This window comes from Geotrypetes seraphini, chromosome 2, assembly GCF_902459505.1.
Source record: "Geotrypetes seraphini chromosome 2, aGeoSer1.1, whole genome shotgun sequence".
Classification (NCBI taxonomy): domain Eukaryota; kingdom Metazoa; phylum Chordata; class Amphibia; order Gymnophiona; family Dermophiidae; genus Geotrypetes; species Geotrypetes seraphini.
In genome coordinates, this window is record NC_047085.1 from 73,218,889 (window position 1) to 73,235,220 (window position 16,332).

The 16,332-nt window shown below is 44.2% G+C and overlaps 1 protein-coding gene across 5 annotated transcripts in view; it reads right to left on the reverse strand.

Annotated features, from left to right (window-relative positions):
- NDUFAF6 (NADH:ubiquinone oxidoreductase complex assembly factor 6) overlaps window positions 1-16,332 on the reverse strand; it is a 59,232-nt gene that overhangs the window by 10,017 nt on the left and 32,883 nt on the right. For all 5 annotated transcript variants that reach the window (XM_033933173.1, XM_033933171.1, XM_033933175.1 and 2 more), the window contains one exon: window positions 6,314-6,370. In XM_033933173.1, coding sequence (XP_033789064.1) covers window positions 6,314-6,370 — 57 coding nt within the window. The remainder of the gene's footprint in view (window positions 1-6,313; window positions 6,371-16,332) is intronic.

Below are 16,332 nucleotides of genomic sequence, written 5' to 3' on the forward strand. Positions count from 1 at the left end.
CCCCCCCAAATCCATCCATTCTGGTTCCTGGAACTCCATCTGCTCCTCTTGGGCTGGAGCTGCAACTTCAATAGAGGAACCTGCCTCCTCCACTTCCATCGGGTCTGGCAGATTACCCTGGCTTAGGCTGGGAAGCTGTATCTTGGGAAGAAGCTTGTTCCTCCTCCCTATCCTCTCTAACAGCCTAGTCAAATCTACAGGCTCTTCATGTGGGGAGCCATGCCCTACCCTGGCTGAGCTTGATCTCACCTGCATATCTCTCTGGCTCCCCTGGTAGACACTAGGGAAATAGCATTGCTCCTTAATCCCAGGAATAGATTTAAAACCTATGTTTTTAACTCTGCTGTGTGGAGGTTAGTGACTGGGTAGGGTTTCCCTGTCCCCCCATTCTGGGTCTGTGACATCATCAAGCTGGTCTGACTGGTACTGGGAGCTGGCCTTGGAAATCCCCTTTTTGGGCTTCTTACCACCCTTGCTCCCAGATTTAACAGGGAGCATGGTAGGCCTGGAGCCTGACTGGTCACAAGTAATATGAGGATGTCATCAGCGTGTATTAATAGAGTTTCCCGAATATTCTATTCATAGTATTTCAAAGTACTCATGTAGATGTTAAATAAGATTGGAGACAATGGGGAGCCCTGGGGAACACCACAAAGGGCTCTCCAATATTTTGAATTAGATCCTTCCATATTAACTGAGTAAGAACGGGAGGATAGAAATCTATCGAACCAGTCCAAGAAAGTCTGATCAAGGCCAATGTCTGAGAGCAGGTAATGCAGAATATTATGATTGACTATGTCAAAAGCTGCAGACAAATCAAATTGAAGTAAGATAGCATTTTTTTTTTACAAGATTGTAACTGCTGGATCTTAGGAGAGACCAAAAGGGTTTCTGTGCTGAAATTTGGGCGGAACCCATGCTGGAAAGGTAAAAGGATGGAAAACTTCTCCAAGTAACATGAGAGTTGGCTGGCAATAATTGATTCCATAAGTTTGGTTAGAAGAGGTATATTTGCAATCGGTCTATAGTGGGAAGTGACAGTTGGGTCAAAGTCTGTTTTTTTCAAGAGAGGGGTAAGGCTAATTATACCCATGTCATGTGAGAAATATCCTGTTCCAAAAGCATAATTTAGTAATGTAGTCAGCCAATTGATTGCTTGAGGTGGAATATTAGCAAAAAGATAAGAGGGAAAAGGATCATTTACATCTCATCAATTTTGCGCATAGTTTTGAGACTTGGGACTCAGATACTAAGTCAAATGAGTGCCAGAAATGATCTGCTGGCTCTCTAAACCTACTGCTTGAGCCATCAGCCAATCAAATAGCCTTTAGTTGTCTCCCATTACTACGTAAAGATGAAATTTTAATTAACAAAAAAATCTGCCAGCTCTTCTATTCCTGGTATGATTTTCATCTTCCTACTATTTAGCTTTCCCACCTTTCAAAGATAATACAATTGAAAAAATATGTTTACATGGAACCCTAGCTTTTTTTAATTTACTTAGCAAAATATTATTTTTTTTGCTCTTCATTTCTCTGTTATAAAATCTTTGAGTATTCTTACATCGCCCTAAAGCTGAATTAGTTCTTCGTTTTTTCAATATTCTTTCTGCTCACCTTAATTGCCTTTTAATCAATATTAATCCTCCATGAAACCAAGCTTCAACCTTATTTCCTATCGTCCTCATTTTAACTGGAGCCACTTCATCTAATACCTCCTTCAAAACTTAATTCCAGATAGTAACCTGTTCCTTTAATGATACTTCAGTGAAGTTAGTGGAAAATTTTTAAAAAGAATGGAGCGAATCAATCGGCCTGTAATTTTTTATATCTTCAATTATAAAATTATTTTTCTGACAAATCGGGAGAGATAAGCTCCAACTTATGGCATAATGATTGCTCCATGAAAGGGGATTGATATTTAACCTTGTAATACTATTACTAATATTCATTGATGATAGTAGCTGATCTAATGTACGTCCTCCTGAATGAGTGGGTATATTTATTTATCCACTGTTTCAAATCTGTTATTAATGAAAGAATATATTTTGTTTTACAATCAAACACCTTATCAATCTGAATATTAAAATTCCCCCCTATCAAATTAGGAAACTCAACTGCTAAATCTGCTACTGTCCGATATATATTATTCCATACATAAACAGATAGACCTGGAGGACAGTAAAAAAAAGCCCAGCAAGATGAATAGGAAGTTTTTCACCGATTTGGACTATCAATACTTCCTTGTACAATAAAGACAATGATGTTAATTCACATACATATAAAGAAGATTTATAACCTTTAGCCACACTCCCACCTTTCTTACTAGATTGTGAACAACAACCTCAAAACCTATAGGTAATGCCTGATATAAATAAGCTTCCTCATCAAAATGAAGCCAGGGCTTTCTTCACTGAGGCTCAGATTAAATCATACAGTGTATCTGACAAAAAGGATGTACCCATCTCCAGGTTTATTCAGGCTGAAGATCTCTCACTCAGGCAATCGAGAAAGTGTTCCATCCATCAAAAACAAGATCTGGCTACATGACATTTGCAGATGGCTGCCTGCAAGACCAGAGTGGACAACTTAAATGACTGCTTCAAAAGAGCCTCCATACGGTATCCTGAGGATCCTTAAGGGCAGTGCCACTTTCCACTGCAATAGCAGTCTTAAACTGTTGTAACTAGTGAAGGGGTACATATAATCCTTGCATATATTCCTTGTAGAAGTTTTCTGTTCCTGATTGAACTGCTGAAAACAGGTTGTATGTGCCAAGAAATTACAAGGCCAATTTCTCTCTGTGTCTTACATCTTGTGCTTTAGAGAGATAAGAAACATTGCTAGACCTTAGATGGAAACTTCCCACTAACCCCCCCCCCTCTTATGTTTGTTACCTCTTTCTAATGTATCCTGTTACCAAATATGGTTTTTCCTACGGTCATATGCTGAAAAAAACTAACCCATGTATAATGCTACATAAATGAATGAAGGACTCATAATAAACGGACATCTCCTGGAACATGACGTGGTCTGTTCTTTCTAGGGAGGTGCCCCCAGATGCATCTGTACCAGAGACGACAGAGTATGTGTGTGAGGCAGTATTAGGACCAGAACCGTTTCAACTAGGACATCCATCTTGGGTGGACAGGTGTCAAGGTTCTGCAAGGGAAGCTATGACCAGAGTTTAATAGCAAACCAAAAAAACCACCAAAATATTCCAGAGTGAAACAGGGAAAACCAAGCAAAAGAAACGGGGCTATGGAATCGATGATCTTGATTAAAAGTTTATTAAAAGTCTTCACAATACAAGTGATGCATATTAGTGGATCATTCCATGTATATCACAGTACCAATATGTGATATACATAGAATGATCCACTGATCTGCATCACTTTTATTGTGAAGACTTTTAATAAACTTTTAATCAAGATCATCGATTCCACAGCCCTGTTTCTTTTTCTTGGTTTTCAGAGCCACATCTGGACAGTACCATTCAGCTTCAATCACCTTCAGATCTTCCTTCAATGGAAAGATCTTGGGAGACTTTCGAATCCCCATCAAAAATGGATTCCCTTTCATGGGCACAGGAGGCAGATCCTCTGACAGACTGAGCATCTCTAAGACCTGCGAGATCACAAGATAACTCAAGTCTGTGGAATATATGGACCACTTAAGGATCCCCCCTCCCCAAAGTGTATTTCCATAGCCCCGTCTAGTAGATCTTCTAGAGCTGAAAAGTCTATACAAATTTTCTTCTAAGGGGGAAACAGAGGCTAAAGAGGCTACCCTCAACTACATCTTGAGTAGAAAATAGATGCTGCTTTTTTTCTTAACAAGGTCCCTCAGTTGAACATGTCCCAGAGAAGTTGGAGCCAGTATACCTTGCTTGAGGCAAATACATGATGAAGGAGCAGAACAAACTCATTTCTTGTGAGAACTGGTGGTTCCTAATCACTCATTGAGGCCACCACAAATGCACCTAGAATGTCAGCGTTTCCCACCAGAACTGATTCTCTTGCTTTGCTCTGAACTGCAGATGCCTCATCTGAGAGAGCTTCTGATGGTGGATATGTTTGCTGTGCTAACCACCAGCAGTGTCCAGTGTTTTGTCTGACACTACCTCAGAGCTGTCACTCTAAATGTGTCCCAAAATGAGCCACTGTGAACAGGGCAGGATTAATTCGTCAAGGGCCCCTAGGCACACCAAGTACACTTGGCCCCCCTGCCCCGCTCCGCCCCACCATGCGCCCAGGCGGAAACATGAAGCTGCGTCAGAGGGAAGCTTTGGGCAAGCAGCACCGCTTGCACAATTACAGTTCCCATTGCCTTTCTTACCCGCGTTGCTTGCTTGTCTTACTTTCCGTCGATGGGGGGGGGGGGGCCATGTTGCTGACTGGGGTGGGGCCCACGTTGCCGATCGATGCTGGAGGGGTCCATCGTCATTTGGAAAAAACAATGTTGATGCCCTCCTTCATCGGGCCCTCCTGACCATTTCGGGCCCTAGGCACGTGCCTACTTGGCCTACTGGTTACTCCTGTACTGACTGTGAAATACTATGGCGTTTAATTTCAGTTTTCATTAGCTGAGGTCCATATGTGCATAGGTTATTTTGCTTAAAGGTAAAATATGGTCTTTCATTACATATATTCTGGCTTGAATACTATGAGTCATTCTAAAGAATTTCCAAGCTCAGTTAGGTGTGCAGAAGTTAGATTCTATAAGAAAGGAAGCTGCAGTAACTGTTTTCAAGCACAAATACTGGTCAGCTTATAGTGTTACTAGGGAAATATCACAATAAAATGAAAGGTATATATTATATAATAATTTGAGAAATATACACAGAAGCTCTTGATTATAATTTTTCAGAGCATATACTCCTTGCATTATTACTACTATTTATCATGTCTATAGTGCTGAAACAGCGTAAGCAACGCTGTACATTTAACATTCAATAGACAGTCCCTGTTCAGAAGAACTTACAATCTAATTTGGACAGACAGACAAACAGGACAGCTCAGCGTTGGGGAGATTCTGGTAGAAGGAATGATACAATGGGTATGGGTATCTGATAGTGAATGGGAGTTAAGCGTTGAAAGCAGTTTCAAAAAAATAGGCTTTTAGCTTGGGAGACGTTAAATATTATCAGTGTGCTTTTCTATTCTGTGCAATTATTGTGTAATGTCCACAGTGTAGATCACTGAGTGGACTCCTTTACCCTATTTTAGTAAATATCTATAATCATGCTTTTCCTTAAATCAGTTTTATATCTAAATACAAAATGGTAAAACATCTCACTGTTACTTCCTCTTGTTACTTATATACACTTTTTTTTTTTTTACAAGTTCTCATAAAAGTCCTGTCTAGAGAATGACATAGGGACAATTTGGCCCCATCCTCGCAGGATCTATCTCCACCCTTGAAGGTTCTGTCCCTGCCCCATCCCTGCAAGCTCTGTTCTCATCTGCACAAGCCTCGAATGCTTATGATTTTAAAGTGTTCGAGACTTGTGCAGATGAGGACAGAGCTTGCAGGGATGGGACAGGGACAGAAACTCACGAGGACAGGACATGGATGGAGATAGATTTTATGGGGATGGGGAAAATTTGTCCCTGTGTTATTCTCTAGTTCCTGTCTCAAGAGGATATTTAACTACATCTGCATTGACTAGGGCAGTATTTCTGCCCTAGTCCTGGAGTACCCTCTTGCCAGTCAGGTTTTCAGGACATCCACATTGAATTTGCATAAACTTGATTAGCATAATTGCTTCCATTATATACAAATTTCTTTCATGCATATTCATTGTGGATATCTTGAAAACCTGACTGGCAAGGGGGTACTCCAGGATCGAGTTGAGAAACACTGGACTAGGGAACCTAAATGTGTTAGACTTGTTGAAAGGTCCTTGTTAAAATGGTTCTCCCAGTTGTCAACCTGTGCTTGCAGTTCCTGGGACCGGATGGATGGTAATAACCTCCTATTGGTTTAGCAGAGGACTACCAACTGCAAGCTCTGACAATCCCAATAGGCCTCACTGGTTCACATTTGCACATTTTGCCGATTTTTGCTGAAATCAGGAGATAAGTTCCAGTTTGGTTTCAGCAAAAAGTATTTTGACAGTTTCTGTAGCAGTTTTGGCTTTGGGCAAAACAAAACAAAAAGCAGAAAGTACATGTGGAGAAAAATGCAGAAGTCAGTCAGATATCTAGGCAGAAGGATAGAAATGCTAAAATCAGTTAACAGTGATCATCAATATATAATCCAGTGGCAACTTCTACAATGTGGTATTGTAGTGGTTTAGATGGCAAACTTACTGTCTGAATGAAGGCAGGGAAAGCTTTTAGAGGAACATTCTTCGAGAATGACCGGGCCTATAAAACAAGAGAGAGCATTGCACAAAGTAAGTGAATGAGAAAATTCCTACATTATATATGCAAATGAAACAGTTTCCATTTAAAGACAAATGCATGTTCAATTTTACATGCATTTCTTCACAGGATCAGCCTTACCATTTGAGTGACCATGATTTTGCAAATAACCCTGCTTTCAGCAACTATTGGCTTATGCAAATAAGGCCCTGCAATTTTGTCACATAGAAGCAAACTGAACACAAAAAATAGGAAGAATGCGAAGATGGGGCTCAATTGTGGAATGCAGGACCTTAGAGGGCATGTAAGGAGAGACAGAAGAGGTGCTTTGAGAGGACTTCCAGAGACAGAAAGACCTTCACTGGTAAGACTGCTGGGATATTGCTTGCAGACTTGAGGAAAGGGTGACCTAAAGCTAAAAAGGTAAGCCCAGGGACTTTATTTTATTAAAAGTACTCGGCTCACTTAGCAAGGGAGTTTAATGGATAGATTTTTCTTAGCAATAGGAAATTTTTGTTAGAATTCATAGGCTAGCATTTCAAGGGGCTATTAAAAAATTGCTATAGTATCAGTATAGGTATAGGCAGCCTCAGTTTAGACTTTAATTCCTTCCTTCCCACCCACCCTGGCATAATCTCTAATTTATAAGCCCTTGAACTAATTAGAAGGCTAAAAAAGTAATTAGGCCATCTCTATTAGCAAGTAATTATTTCTTAAGAAATAGTCTACTAAATCCTTGAAGGGTAACCTACCAATTACAGTGGTGCCTCGCATAACGGACGCCTCGCACAGCGAACGCTGCGCATAACGAACTTTTTGTCTTGCTCCCTATAACGAACTTCGTTTCACACAACGAAGTCGCCCGAGGGGCCCGGGGGGGGGCGGAACTACTCTCGCCGCTTCCTAATGTGAGCCGGGAACAGCAGCACCCTCCTGTCTGAATGCAGTGTTCCATCATCTCCCTCCACCTTACCTTAGATGCCGAGTTTTCCGGCTTTCTTTTTCGGCCAGCCACACACTTTCAAAGAGCAGCACATGCGCGCATGCTCTGTTGTTCAATCTTCTCCTCTGACGCAACCGGAAACCGGAAGTTGCAGGAGAGGAGAACATTGATCAACTCCAGCAGCTGCGCGTGCACAGCTTTTTGAAAGCGTGCGGCTGGGTGAAAAAGAAAGCTGGCAAACTCTGCATATAAGGTGAGGTGGAGGGAGGGAAATGTAGGGCTGCAGAACGAATTATTTTGTTTTACATGTATTCTTATGGGAAAACAGGGCTGCAGAACGAATTATTTTGTTTTACATGTATTCTTATGGGAAAACGCGTTTCACACAACGAACTTTTCGCATAACAAACTTGCTCCTGGAACGAATTAAGTTCGTTGTGTGAGGCACCACTGTACATTATTACAAAGTAATAATAAAAACTAAATATTACCATAGCCTAACATATAACTACCGTGTTTCCCCGAAAATAAGACCTACCCCGAAAATAAGTCCTAGCAGGATTTTCGGGGTAGGTCTTAATATAAGCCCTACCCCCAAAATAAACCCTAGTCTCGGAATTCACCAGCAGTTTCCCTTCCCTCCCTCTCATCCCTTGTGCAGCAGAACCCTTGAGCGAGCACCGCCCCCCAGCACCCGCCATGCAGCCGAATCCCCATCCTTCCCTCCCTCCCATCGAACCCCGCTGTGAGCCCTACTTACCTCCCCTATGCAGCGTCGGGCCGGCAGCACTTTAAACAGGCTGCTTCGGCCTTGTCCGCCCATGAATTCACTCTGTTGTTACGTGGCAGAGTGAATTCATGGGTGGACAAGGCCAAAGCAGCCTGTTTAAAGTGCTGCCGACCCGACACTGCTTAGGGAGGTAAGTAGGGCTCGCAGTGGGGTTCCGATGGGAGGGAGGGAAGGATGGGGATTTGGCTGCACGGCGGGTGCTCGGGTGGGGGGGGCTTGCTCAAGGGTTCTGCTGCACAAGGGATGGGAGGGAGGGAAGGGAAGCTGGGCAAGGGTCCTGCTGCACGAGGGATGGGAGGATAGAAGCTGGGCAAGGGTCCTGCTGCACAAGGGATAGGAGGAAGGGGAAGAAAGATGCTGCACATGTGGGGAAGAGAAAGGAAAGAGGAAGAACTGGAATGAACGAGAGGAAGGGAGAGATGATCATGTGCATACCTTGAAAATAAGACCTAGTGCACTTTTTGGGCCTAAAATTAATATGACACTGTCTTATTTTTGGGGAAACAAGGAAGCATTCTTAGGGGTCCTTAGTGTATGTTTCCAATTCCCTTAGCAACTTAATAAAGAAATCCACAATATTAAGGTACAGGCAGCAGTACAGCAGCGAAATGGGGGCTATCCAGTCTTTTGCACCGAGTGTCACCATGTTTGATTAATCTCCCAGCTGGTTAAAGGTCGTATGTGTGTGCTCAGTGCAAAGAGCTGCTAGCACTCAGGAAATGGGTCCAATCTTTTGAGGCTAGAATAGCAGACTTGGAGGAGCTGAGGGAGATAGAGAGGTACATAGAGGAGACCTACAGGGATGTTGTAGAGAAGTTTCAGCTCTAGTCTGGCAGCCTCTATGCTGCCTCAGAGGAAGGGGGTCTTCTTAAAGAACAGCATCACCCTAGTGAAATATGGAGTAATCCTCTAGCCAGGACTAGCCCACCAGGGGATGCAATATCCTCTCGCACCAAGGATCTGTCTCCAGGAGCTTCTGCCCAGATGGGGTTAGGATGACCATTATAGCAGGAGATTCTATCATTAGTCATGTAGATAACTGGGTAGCTGGTAGACGTGAGGATTGCTTGACCACTTGCCTGCCTGGTTTATGTTTATTGGAAGCTTCTATACCACAACTAATGACTGGAGAGTCAATTCAGAGCAGTTTGCATGAGCTTCAGTAAAGGTGTTACAATACATGAGCTTTGGTACAGGTGTTATAATACACTAGTCTTTAAGCCCGTTACATTAACGGATGCTAGAATAGAGTGTCTGTCTGTCTGTGTTTCTTTATCTCTCTCTCCTTGGCCGCTGTCTGTGTTCTTCTGTCTCCCCCCCCCCAAGCAAAGCTGTCTGCCCCCAGCACACACCTCCCACCCAAAGCAGACCCTTTTCCCTCTCCCTATCTCTCCATGGCCCCTTCTGTCTCCCCCCAGCACACCCCTCCCCCAAAGCAGCCCCCTTTCCTTCTCCCTGTCTCTCCATGGCCCCTTCTGTCTTCCCCCCAGAGTAAAACTGTCTGTTCCCAGCACACCTCCCCCCCAAAGCAGCCCCCTTTCCCTCTCCCTATCTCTCCATGGCCCCTTTCCCTCTCCCTCTGGCCCCCTGAATTAATCCCCCTGCTTACCCTCCCTCCATCCCGGCGTCTTCTGGCCTGCTCCTCTTCAAAGCAGGCCGCGATCGTGGTGGCCGGCCCCAGCGAACTTTGCAGGCCGCTCCCCACCCAGAAGCACGCTCCCCCCCGACGCGATCCCGTGCGTCAGAGGGAACGTGCCACCGAGGCCGTAAAGCGGCCCGCGAGGCCCGCCAAAGCTGGCCACGATGGCTGGCTGCCCCGAAGAGGAGGATCAGCGGCAGCGACAGCAGCGGTGAGCGAGGGCGGGAGGTCTGTTCAGCTTGCTTTGGGTTGGTGAGGGCGGGAGGAGGGGAGCGGCCAGAGTGATCATTGGCCGGGTTCTAAAATGGAACACGGCCACAGATCACACACCACGGCCGCAGTAATCACGCTTTTTTAAAAGCGCATGCGCCACTAACCTTTTATTATATAGGATGAGTTAAATATATGTATATATCTTACCTATGTATACCATCTATGTACATATAGTACTGTAATACTATAGTTTCTGTATATCATATATTCATCTTTCTTTGTATTATTTGTGAGTTCACCCTTTTATGTTCCAAGTGGGTGGCAGCCTCCATGTTGCTATTTCGCTAATTGTTTCTTTATTTGCTAAAGTGTTCTGTGAAGAGTATTGTCCTTATTCCTTTCTTTAACTTTTAGGTGTCCTTTTTTAGTTTTAATTCCCTCAGAAAGGAGTTCCACTACATTAGGGCAATCACCAAGATAATTTTTTTCCTGATGCTTTTGTATTTGATGTTTCTGAAGGAGGGTATTTCCAGTAGGTATTCTAGGCTCGAGCATAGGGCACAAGTTGGTTTATGGTTATCTATTCTGTTTGCTAGGGTATTGTGGTTCTGAAAGATGAATGATTTTGTGCATCAGCAACATGATCTTGAATTTCACCCTGCTTTCAATCGGGAGCCAGTGTAACTCTTTCAGTAGCGGGTTGACACTCATCTGCCTCAATTTTCCCAACAGAAATCTAGCTGCAGCATTTTGTACTATTTGGATCTGCCAGATTGAGACAGATTGTTCACACTCTCCAAGATAGGGAGAACGAGAGGGTACTCTCTAAAGTTGAAAGGGGATAGATTCCGTACAAATGTAAGGAAGTTCTTCTTCACTCAGAGAGTGGTAGAAAACTGGAATTCTCTTCCAGAGTCTGTTATAGGGGAAAACACCCTCCAGGGATTCAAGACAAAGTTGGACAAGTTCCTGCTAAACTGGAACATATGCAGGTGAGGCTGAACTCATTTAGAGCACTGGTCTTTGACTTGGGGGCCGCCGCATGAGTGGACTGCTGGGCACGATGGACCACTGGTCTGACCCAGCAGCGGAAATTCTTATGTTCTTATGATCATGCACTTCAGGACGCCTAGCAGGATTGGTGCAAAAGTAGCGGACCACATGTGTCACCTAGATAAGATTTTAGACAGTGATGGTGAAGAACCTGCTGTCTTGGTACATATGGAAATATGGTAGGGAGGTTCTGGAAGTCAAATTTAGGCTCTTAGGAAGTAAAATCCAGAACTTTCAGGGTAGCATTTTCAAAAAAGTGTTTCCTGTTCCACACGCAGGACCCAAGAGACAGGTAGAGCTTCGGAGTCTCAATGATTGGATGAGGTGGTGGTGCACGAGGTGGGTTTTAGATTTTTAGGAACTGGACGAAATTCTGGGGAAGGGGGAGCCAGGGTTAACCATGGTTGAACTAGGCTGCTGGTATCAACATTTAAAAAGGAGATAGAGCTGCTTTTAAACTAGAAATTGGGGGAAGGCCAACAGATGCTCAAAAGAGGTACAGTAGACCCTCAGTTAACTGGCACCCATGGGGATTGGTAGATGCTGGATAAATGTAATTTCTGGTTGCTTGAGTGTTACTATTAAAAATAGGCCTAACAATATACCCATACATACCATAAACTTTGTACTAACTTGATATTAATATTGAAATATAGTAAATAAAAGCTAATTAAGACAAAAACAGCTTTGTGAAAGCAGTGTGCAATTTTAGTTAAATGGCAGTCAAACTTTTAAACTTGGTGAACTTCATTAACATCATTTTATAAACTTCAAGTAACTTAGAAAAAACCCACACTCATCCATCTCCCCTCCCCTTCACCCTGCTGGACCAGCATCCATGTCCCTTTCTTCCCCCTCCCCATACTTTTGGTGTCCCCCTCGGGTCTGCTTTCCCTCTGCGCGGGTCTGGCCTCTGATGGCCCCCTTCACTCTGTAGACCTGGTATTTCTTACTTGCAGCTTTCCCAAAGCAGCAGCTGATCAGCAGAGGTAGTGCTGTAAACAGGCTGCTTGCCGCCAGCCCTGGCAAGGCCTTTCCTCTGCTGCGTCGGAAGTGATGCGGCAGAGGAAAGGCCCTGCCTGGGCTGGGGGGGATAGCTGTTGGGTCAGGTGTATGGGAGATTTTTTTTTTTTTTTTTTTTTTGCCGGTTGGTTGAAAGTGCTGGTTGGTTAAGTGCCAGTTAACTGGGATTCTACTCTATCTTTAAAAGATATCACCATAAAAGGGAAGACAGGGCATCCTTATAGCGAGGTTGCCATAAAGGCCACAGCAGGCCAGGTTTCCTTAAATACGGAGCAGACAGATTTTAAAGATTGCAAAGTATCCATGCCAACTGCTGAACAAATTGTAAATAGATATGACAAGTGTGAAATGTTTATATTTAAATGCCAGAAGCCTAAGAAACAAGATCGGAGAGTTAGAATATATTGCACTAAATGAAAAGATAGCTATAACAGGTATCTCTGAGACCTGGTGGAAGAAAAATAACCAATGGGACACTGTTATATTGGGGTACAAAATACGAGAGTACCTGTACATAATATATAAACTACTTTGATTGTAACCACAGAAAGGGGTATTAATCAAATCCCATCCCTTTCCTTTTCTCCCTTCCTCTGACACTGAAGATAATGAATGGTCCTCACATCAGAGGTGCTTCAAGGATATCTAAGGGCCTCAGTGGTTTTGATAAGGTGTCATGTTGATGCACTTCAATCTCTGTCTAGCAATGAGCATTACAAGCTTTCAGCATCAAAACTAAGGAAAAATCCTTCCTCTTCTACAGGCAGGTGATAATTGGTCCTAATGGCCTTGTTATAAAGGGCTCGTGCTCAAGAACCAAACATGCAACCGATCTACATGGCCAGAATGACAAAGTATATAAAGCAGACTGAAGAAGACACAGGCAATCCAAAAAAGTCCAAGTGGAGGGGTTAAAAAACTGCTTCGGGGCTTAAAATACCAGACTGGTGTATAAACAGCCTATACCAAAAACTAGACTGGACTTGTCAGCATCAAAAATATATTTGTGCTGCTTCTCTCAACCACAAAGACCTCTTTTGAAGATCTGTGAACAGAATTTACAATGAGGGATCACAGTTGAGCTCCAGGCATTGAAGGTACCAGTTATGGGTATCTATAATGAATATGGTCCTGTTGCACAGGATGAACTTCTTAAAACTACTAAGAGCATTTTTTTCTGGCACTTCACATTTGGACAAATAGCCGTGGCAAAATCAAATGGCTCAAGTACCCTGATCAGGAGCTTGAGGTCCCAACTAAGCCCTATATTGGGTTATGCAAAGTGAAAAAGTAAAGCACAAGGGGGACCCCCCCTTTAGTTTTGAGTGAGCTCTAGTGATGAACATCTAACCAGCAACACAGATGATAAAGACTGAGGTGATTTCATTGGACAACAGCAGGTGAAAGTGGTACGCATGCATGATGGAGCAGCTTAAAAGCTTCTAGTATTTACTAAGCTAGAGAAGCTAACTTCAGCCTGCTCAGTTTATGAGTCTCCTATGAGAAACAGTATTAAAGGTTTTGCTGAAATCCAAGTAGACTACACATACTCGTAGTACATGTCCTTGATCTAGTTCTCTAATCACCCAGTGAAAGAAATGAAATTTCTCTGGCAGCTTAGTATAAAGCCCTCATAATTTATTGTACTCTAGTCTTATAGCCCGTTACATTAACGGGTGCTAGAATATATGTGTGTGTGTCTGTCTTTATTTCTTTTTCTCTCTCTCTCCTTAGCCGCTTTCTATATTTCTGTCTTTCTTTTTCCTCGGGAGCAGACTGCTGGGCATGATGGACCTGTGGTCTGTCTCGGCAGAGGCGATGCTTATGTTCTTATGTCCATCCATTATCCCTTCCTTTTACCTTCCCTGTGTCCACCACCACCCCTTCACTGCTCCCCTTATCCAGCAGCAGCCCTTCTCCCTTTTTTTAATCTCGCCCCTGTCCAGCTGCACCTCTTTCCTGTCCCCCTGTCCAGCAGTAAGCCTCCCTTCCTTTTGCCCCCCCCCCCGTCTCTTCCCCTGTCTATCAGCACCTCTTTCCTGGTCCCCCGTCCAGCAGTAGGCCTCCCTTCCAAAAAAAAGCCTCCCCCGACAAAGCGCTCCCTCCCTTCCCCCCTCCCTGAACCCCAAAAAATGGCAGAAGGAATGCTGACTCCCTCCTACCATCAGCGCTCCCCCCCCACAGCACTCTAAAATATGGCAGGAGGGATGCCGACTTCCTCCTGCCATCGAGCCAACTCCTTTCCTCCCCCTCCAAAAAAAAAAATACCAACACAGGAGGGATGCCCACTCCCTCCTGCCACTGGACACGGACCCCCGCTTCCCCTCCCCTCCCCTTACCTCTAAAAGTTGGGAGCAGGAGGGGTGCTCAGTCCCTCTTGCTCATAAGAACATAAGCATCGCCTCTGCCGAGTCAGACCACAGGTCCATCGTGCTCAGCAGTCCGCACTCGCGGCGGCCCCCCATGTCCATGACCTGTAGTGTTCTTTCACTTAAGACATTTTATCCTTTATAGTACCCTCTAGCTATATCCCTCAATCCCCTTTTCCTTTAGGAACATGTCCAACCCCTTTTTGAAACCCAAAATCGTACTCTGCTCTACCACCTCCCCCGGAAGCGCATTCCAGGTATCCACCACCCGCTGGCTGAAGAAGAACTTCCTAGCATTTGTTCTGAATCTGTTCCTTCAGTTTTCTTGCGTGCCCTCTTGTTTTTGTTTCCCCCGCCAGTCTGAAGAATCTGCCCCTCTCCACCTTCTCTATACCCTTCATGATCTTGTAAGTTTCTATCATGTCCCCTCTAAGTCTCCGTTTTTCCAGAGAAAAGAGCCCCAGTTTCTCCAGCCTCTCAGCATACGAGAGGCCTTCCATGCCCCTTATCATTTTTGTTGCTCTTCTCTGGACCCTCTCGAGTGTCGCTATATCCTTCTTAAGGTACGGCGACCAGTATTGAACGCAGTATTCCAGATGCGGGCGTACCATCGCCCGATATAGCGGCAGGATAACTTCTTTGTTTCTGGTAGTGATTCCTTTTTTAATAATTCCCAACATTCTGTTCGTCTTCTTGGAGGCCGCTGCGCATTGTGCTCCCGACTTCATTGATTGGTCCACTAAAATCCCCAAGTCCCTTTCTAGGTTGCTCTTCCCCAATACCATCCCCCCCATCTTGTAGCTGAACATCGGGTTTCCTTTCCCTATGTGCAAGACTTTGCATTTCTCTACATTGAAACACATTTACCATTTATTTGACCAATCACTCAGTTTGTTCAAGTCCCTTTGTAGTTCTTCACATTCTTCAACAGTTCTAACTCTATTGGAGAGTTTTGTGTCGTCCGCAAATTTTATGCTCCTCTGACGAACTGCGAGCCTTAGGCCCCGCCCCAGTTCATCATGTGCTTTCTGCCCTCCGCCGACAGCAGCCGCCGACAGCCACCGCGGCCTGCAGCTGCCGACAGCCGCCCCATCCTGCCGGCGCCAATAGCCGCCGTGGCTTGCAGACGCCGACAGTTACCGCAGCCGACAGCCTCCGCACTGCCTGAAGCCAATAAAACCCTAAGCCGCGCATGTACACGGGGCCTACAGCGCACGGAAAACAGGAGCACACAGTTAAGAGTGCGCATGTGTGGCTTAGGCTTTTATTATATTAGATGCTTTATTAAAATCTATCATACTACTTTGTGTAAAAATTATTGCTCTGGGGGTGTGTGGCTTGGCACGTGCAGTGAATGGAAGTGTGATCATGGAGCTCTGATAGCCAGGCCAGGTTATTATAAATATATTGTACATTTTTGTCAAAAAATTAAATTTTTGTCGTTCGGGTACTGTGAGAAGATGAGCAGCACACGCCAGGGGAAATTTGAGGCGGCTTTTGCAACATCCGGTACGGCAAAGCGCCTCAAGCAAGATTTGGCGGCGGCAGCAAAAGCCCCACTTCCTGAGGAAGAAGAAATAGGGAAAAAAGACATAATGGCTGAACTTAAAAAAATTTCAAAACAGATCCAGAAGAATGCAGAAAGCATTCAAGATGTAAAAGAAGAAGTGTTAAACATTAACAGGCAGTTAGAGGCTGCTTCTCAAAGAATGACAGTTTTAGAATCCAGGATGGATCAGATGGAACTAACTGCTGTTCAAGCTAAGGAAGATAATAAAATCATCTAAGAGTTACAGAAAAGGCTGGTGGACTATGAGAACCGTGGTAGAAGAAAGAACATTAAAATTTTTGGAATGGCAGAAAATTTGGAGGGGGGAAACCCGGTTCAGTTCCTGGAGAATTTGCTCCCAAAGCTGCTGCAGCCGAACACTAAGT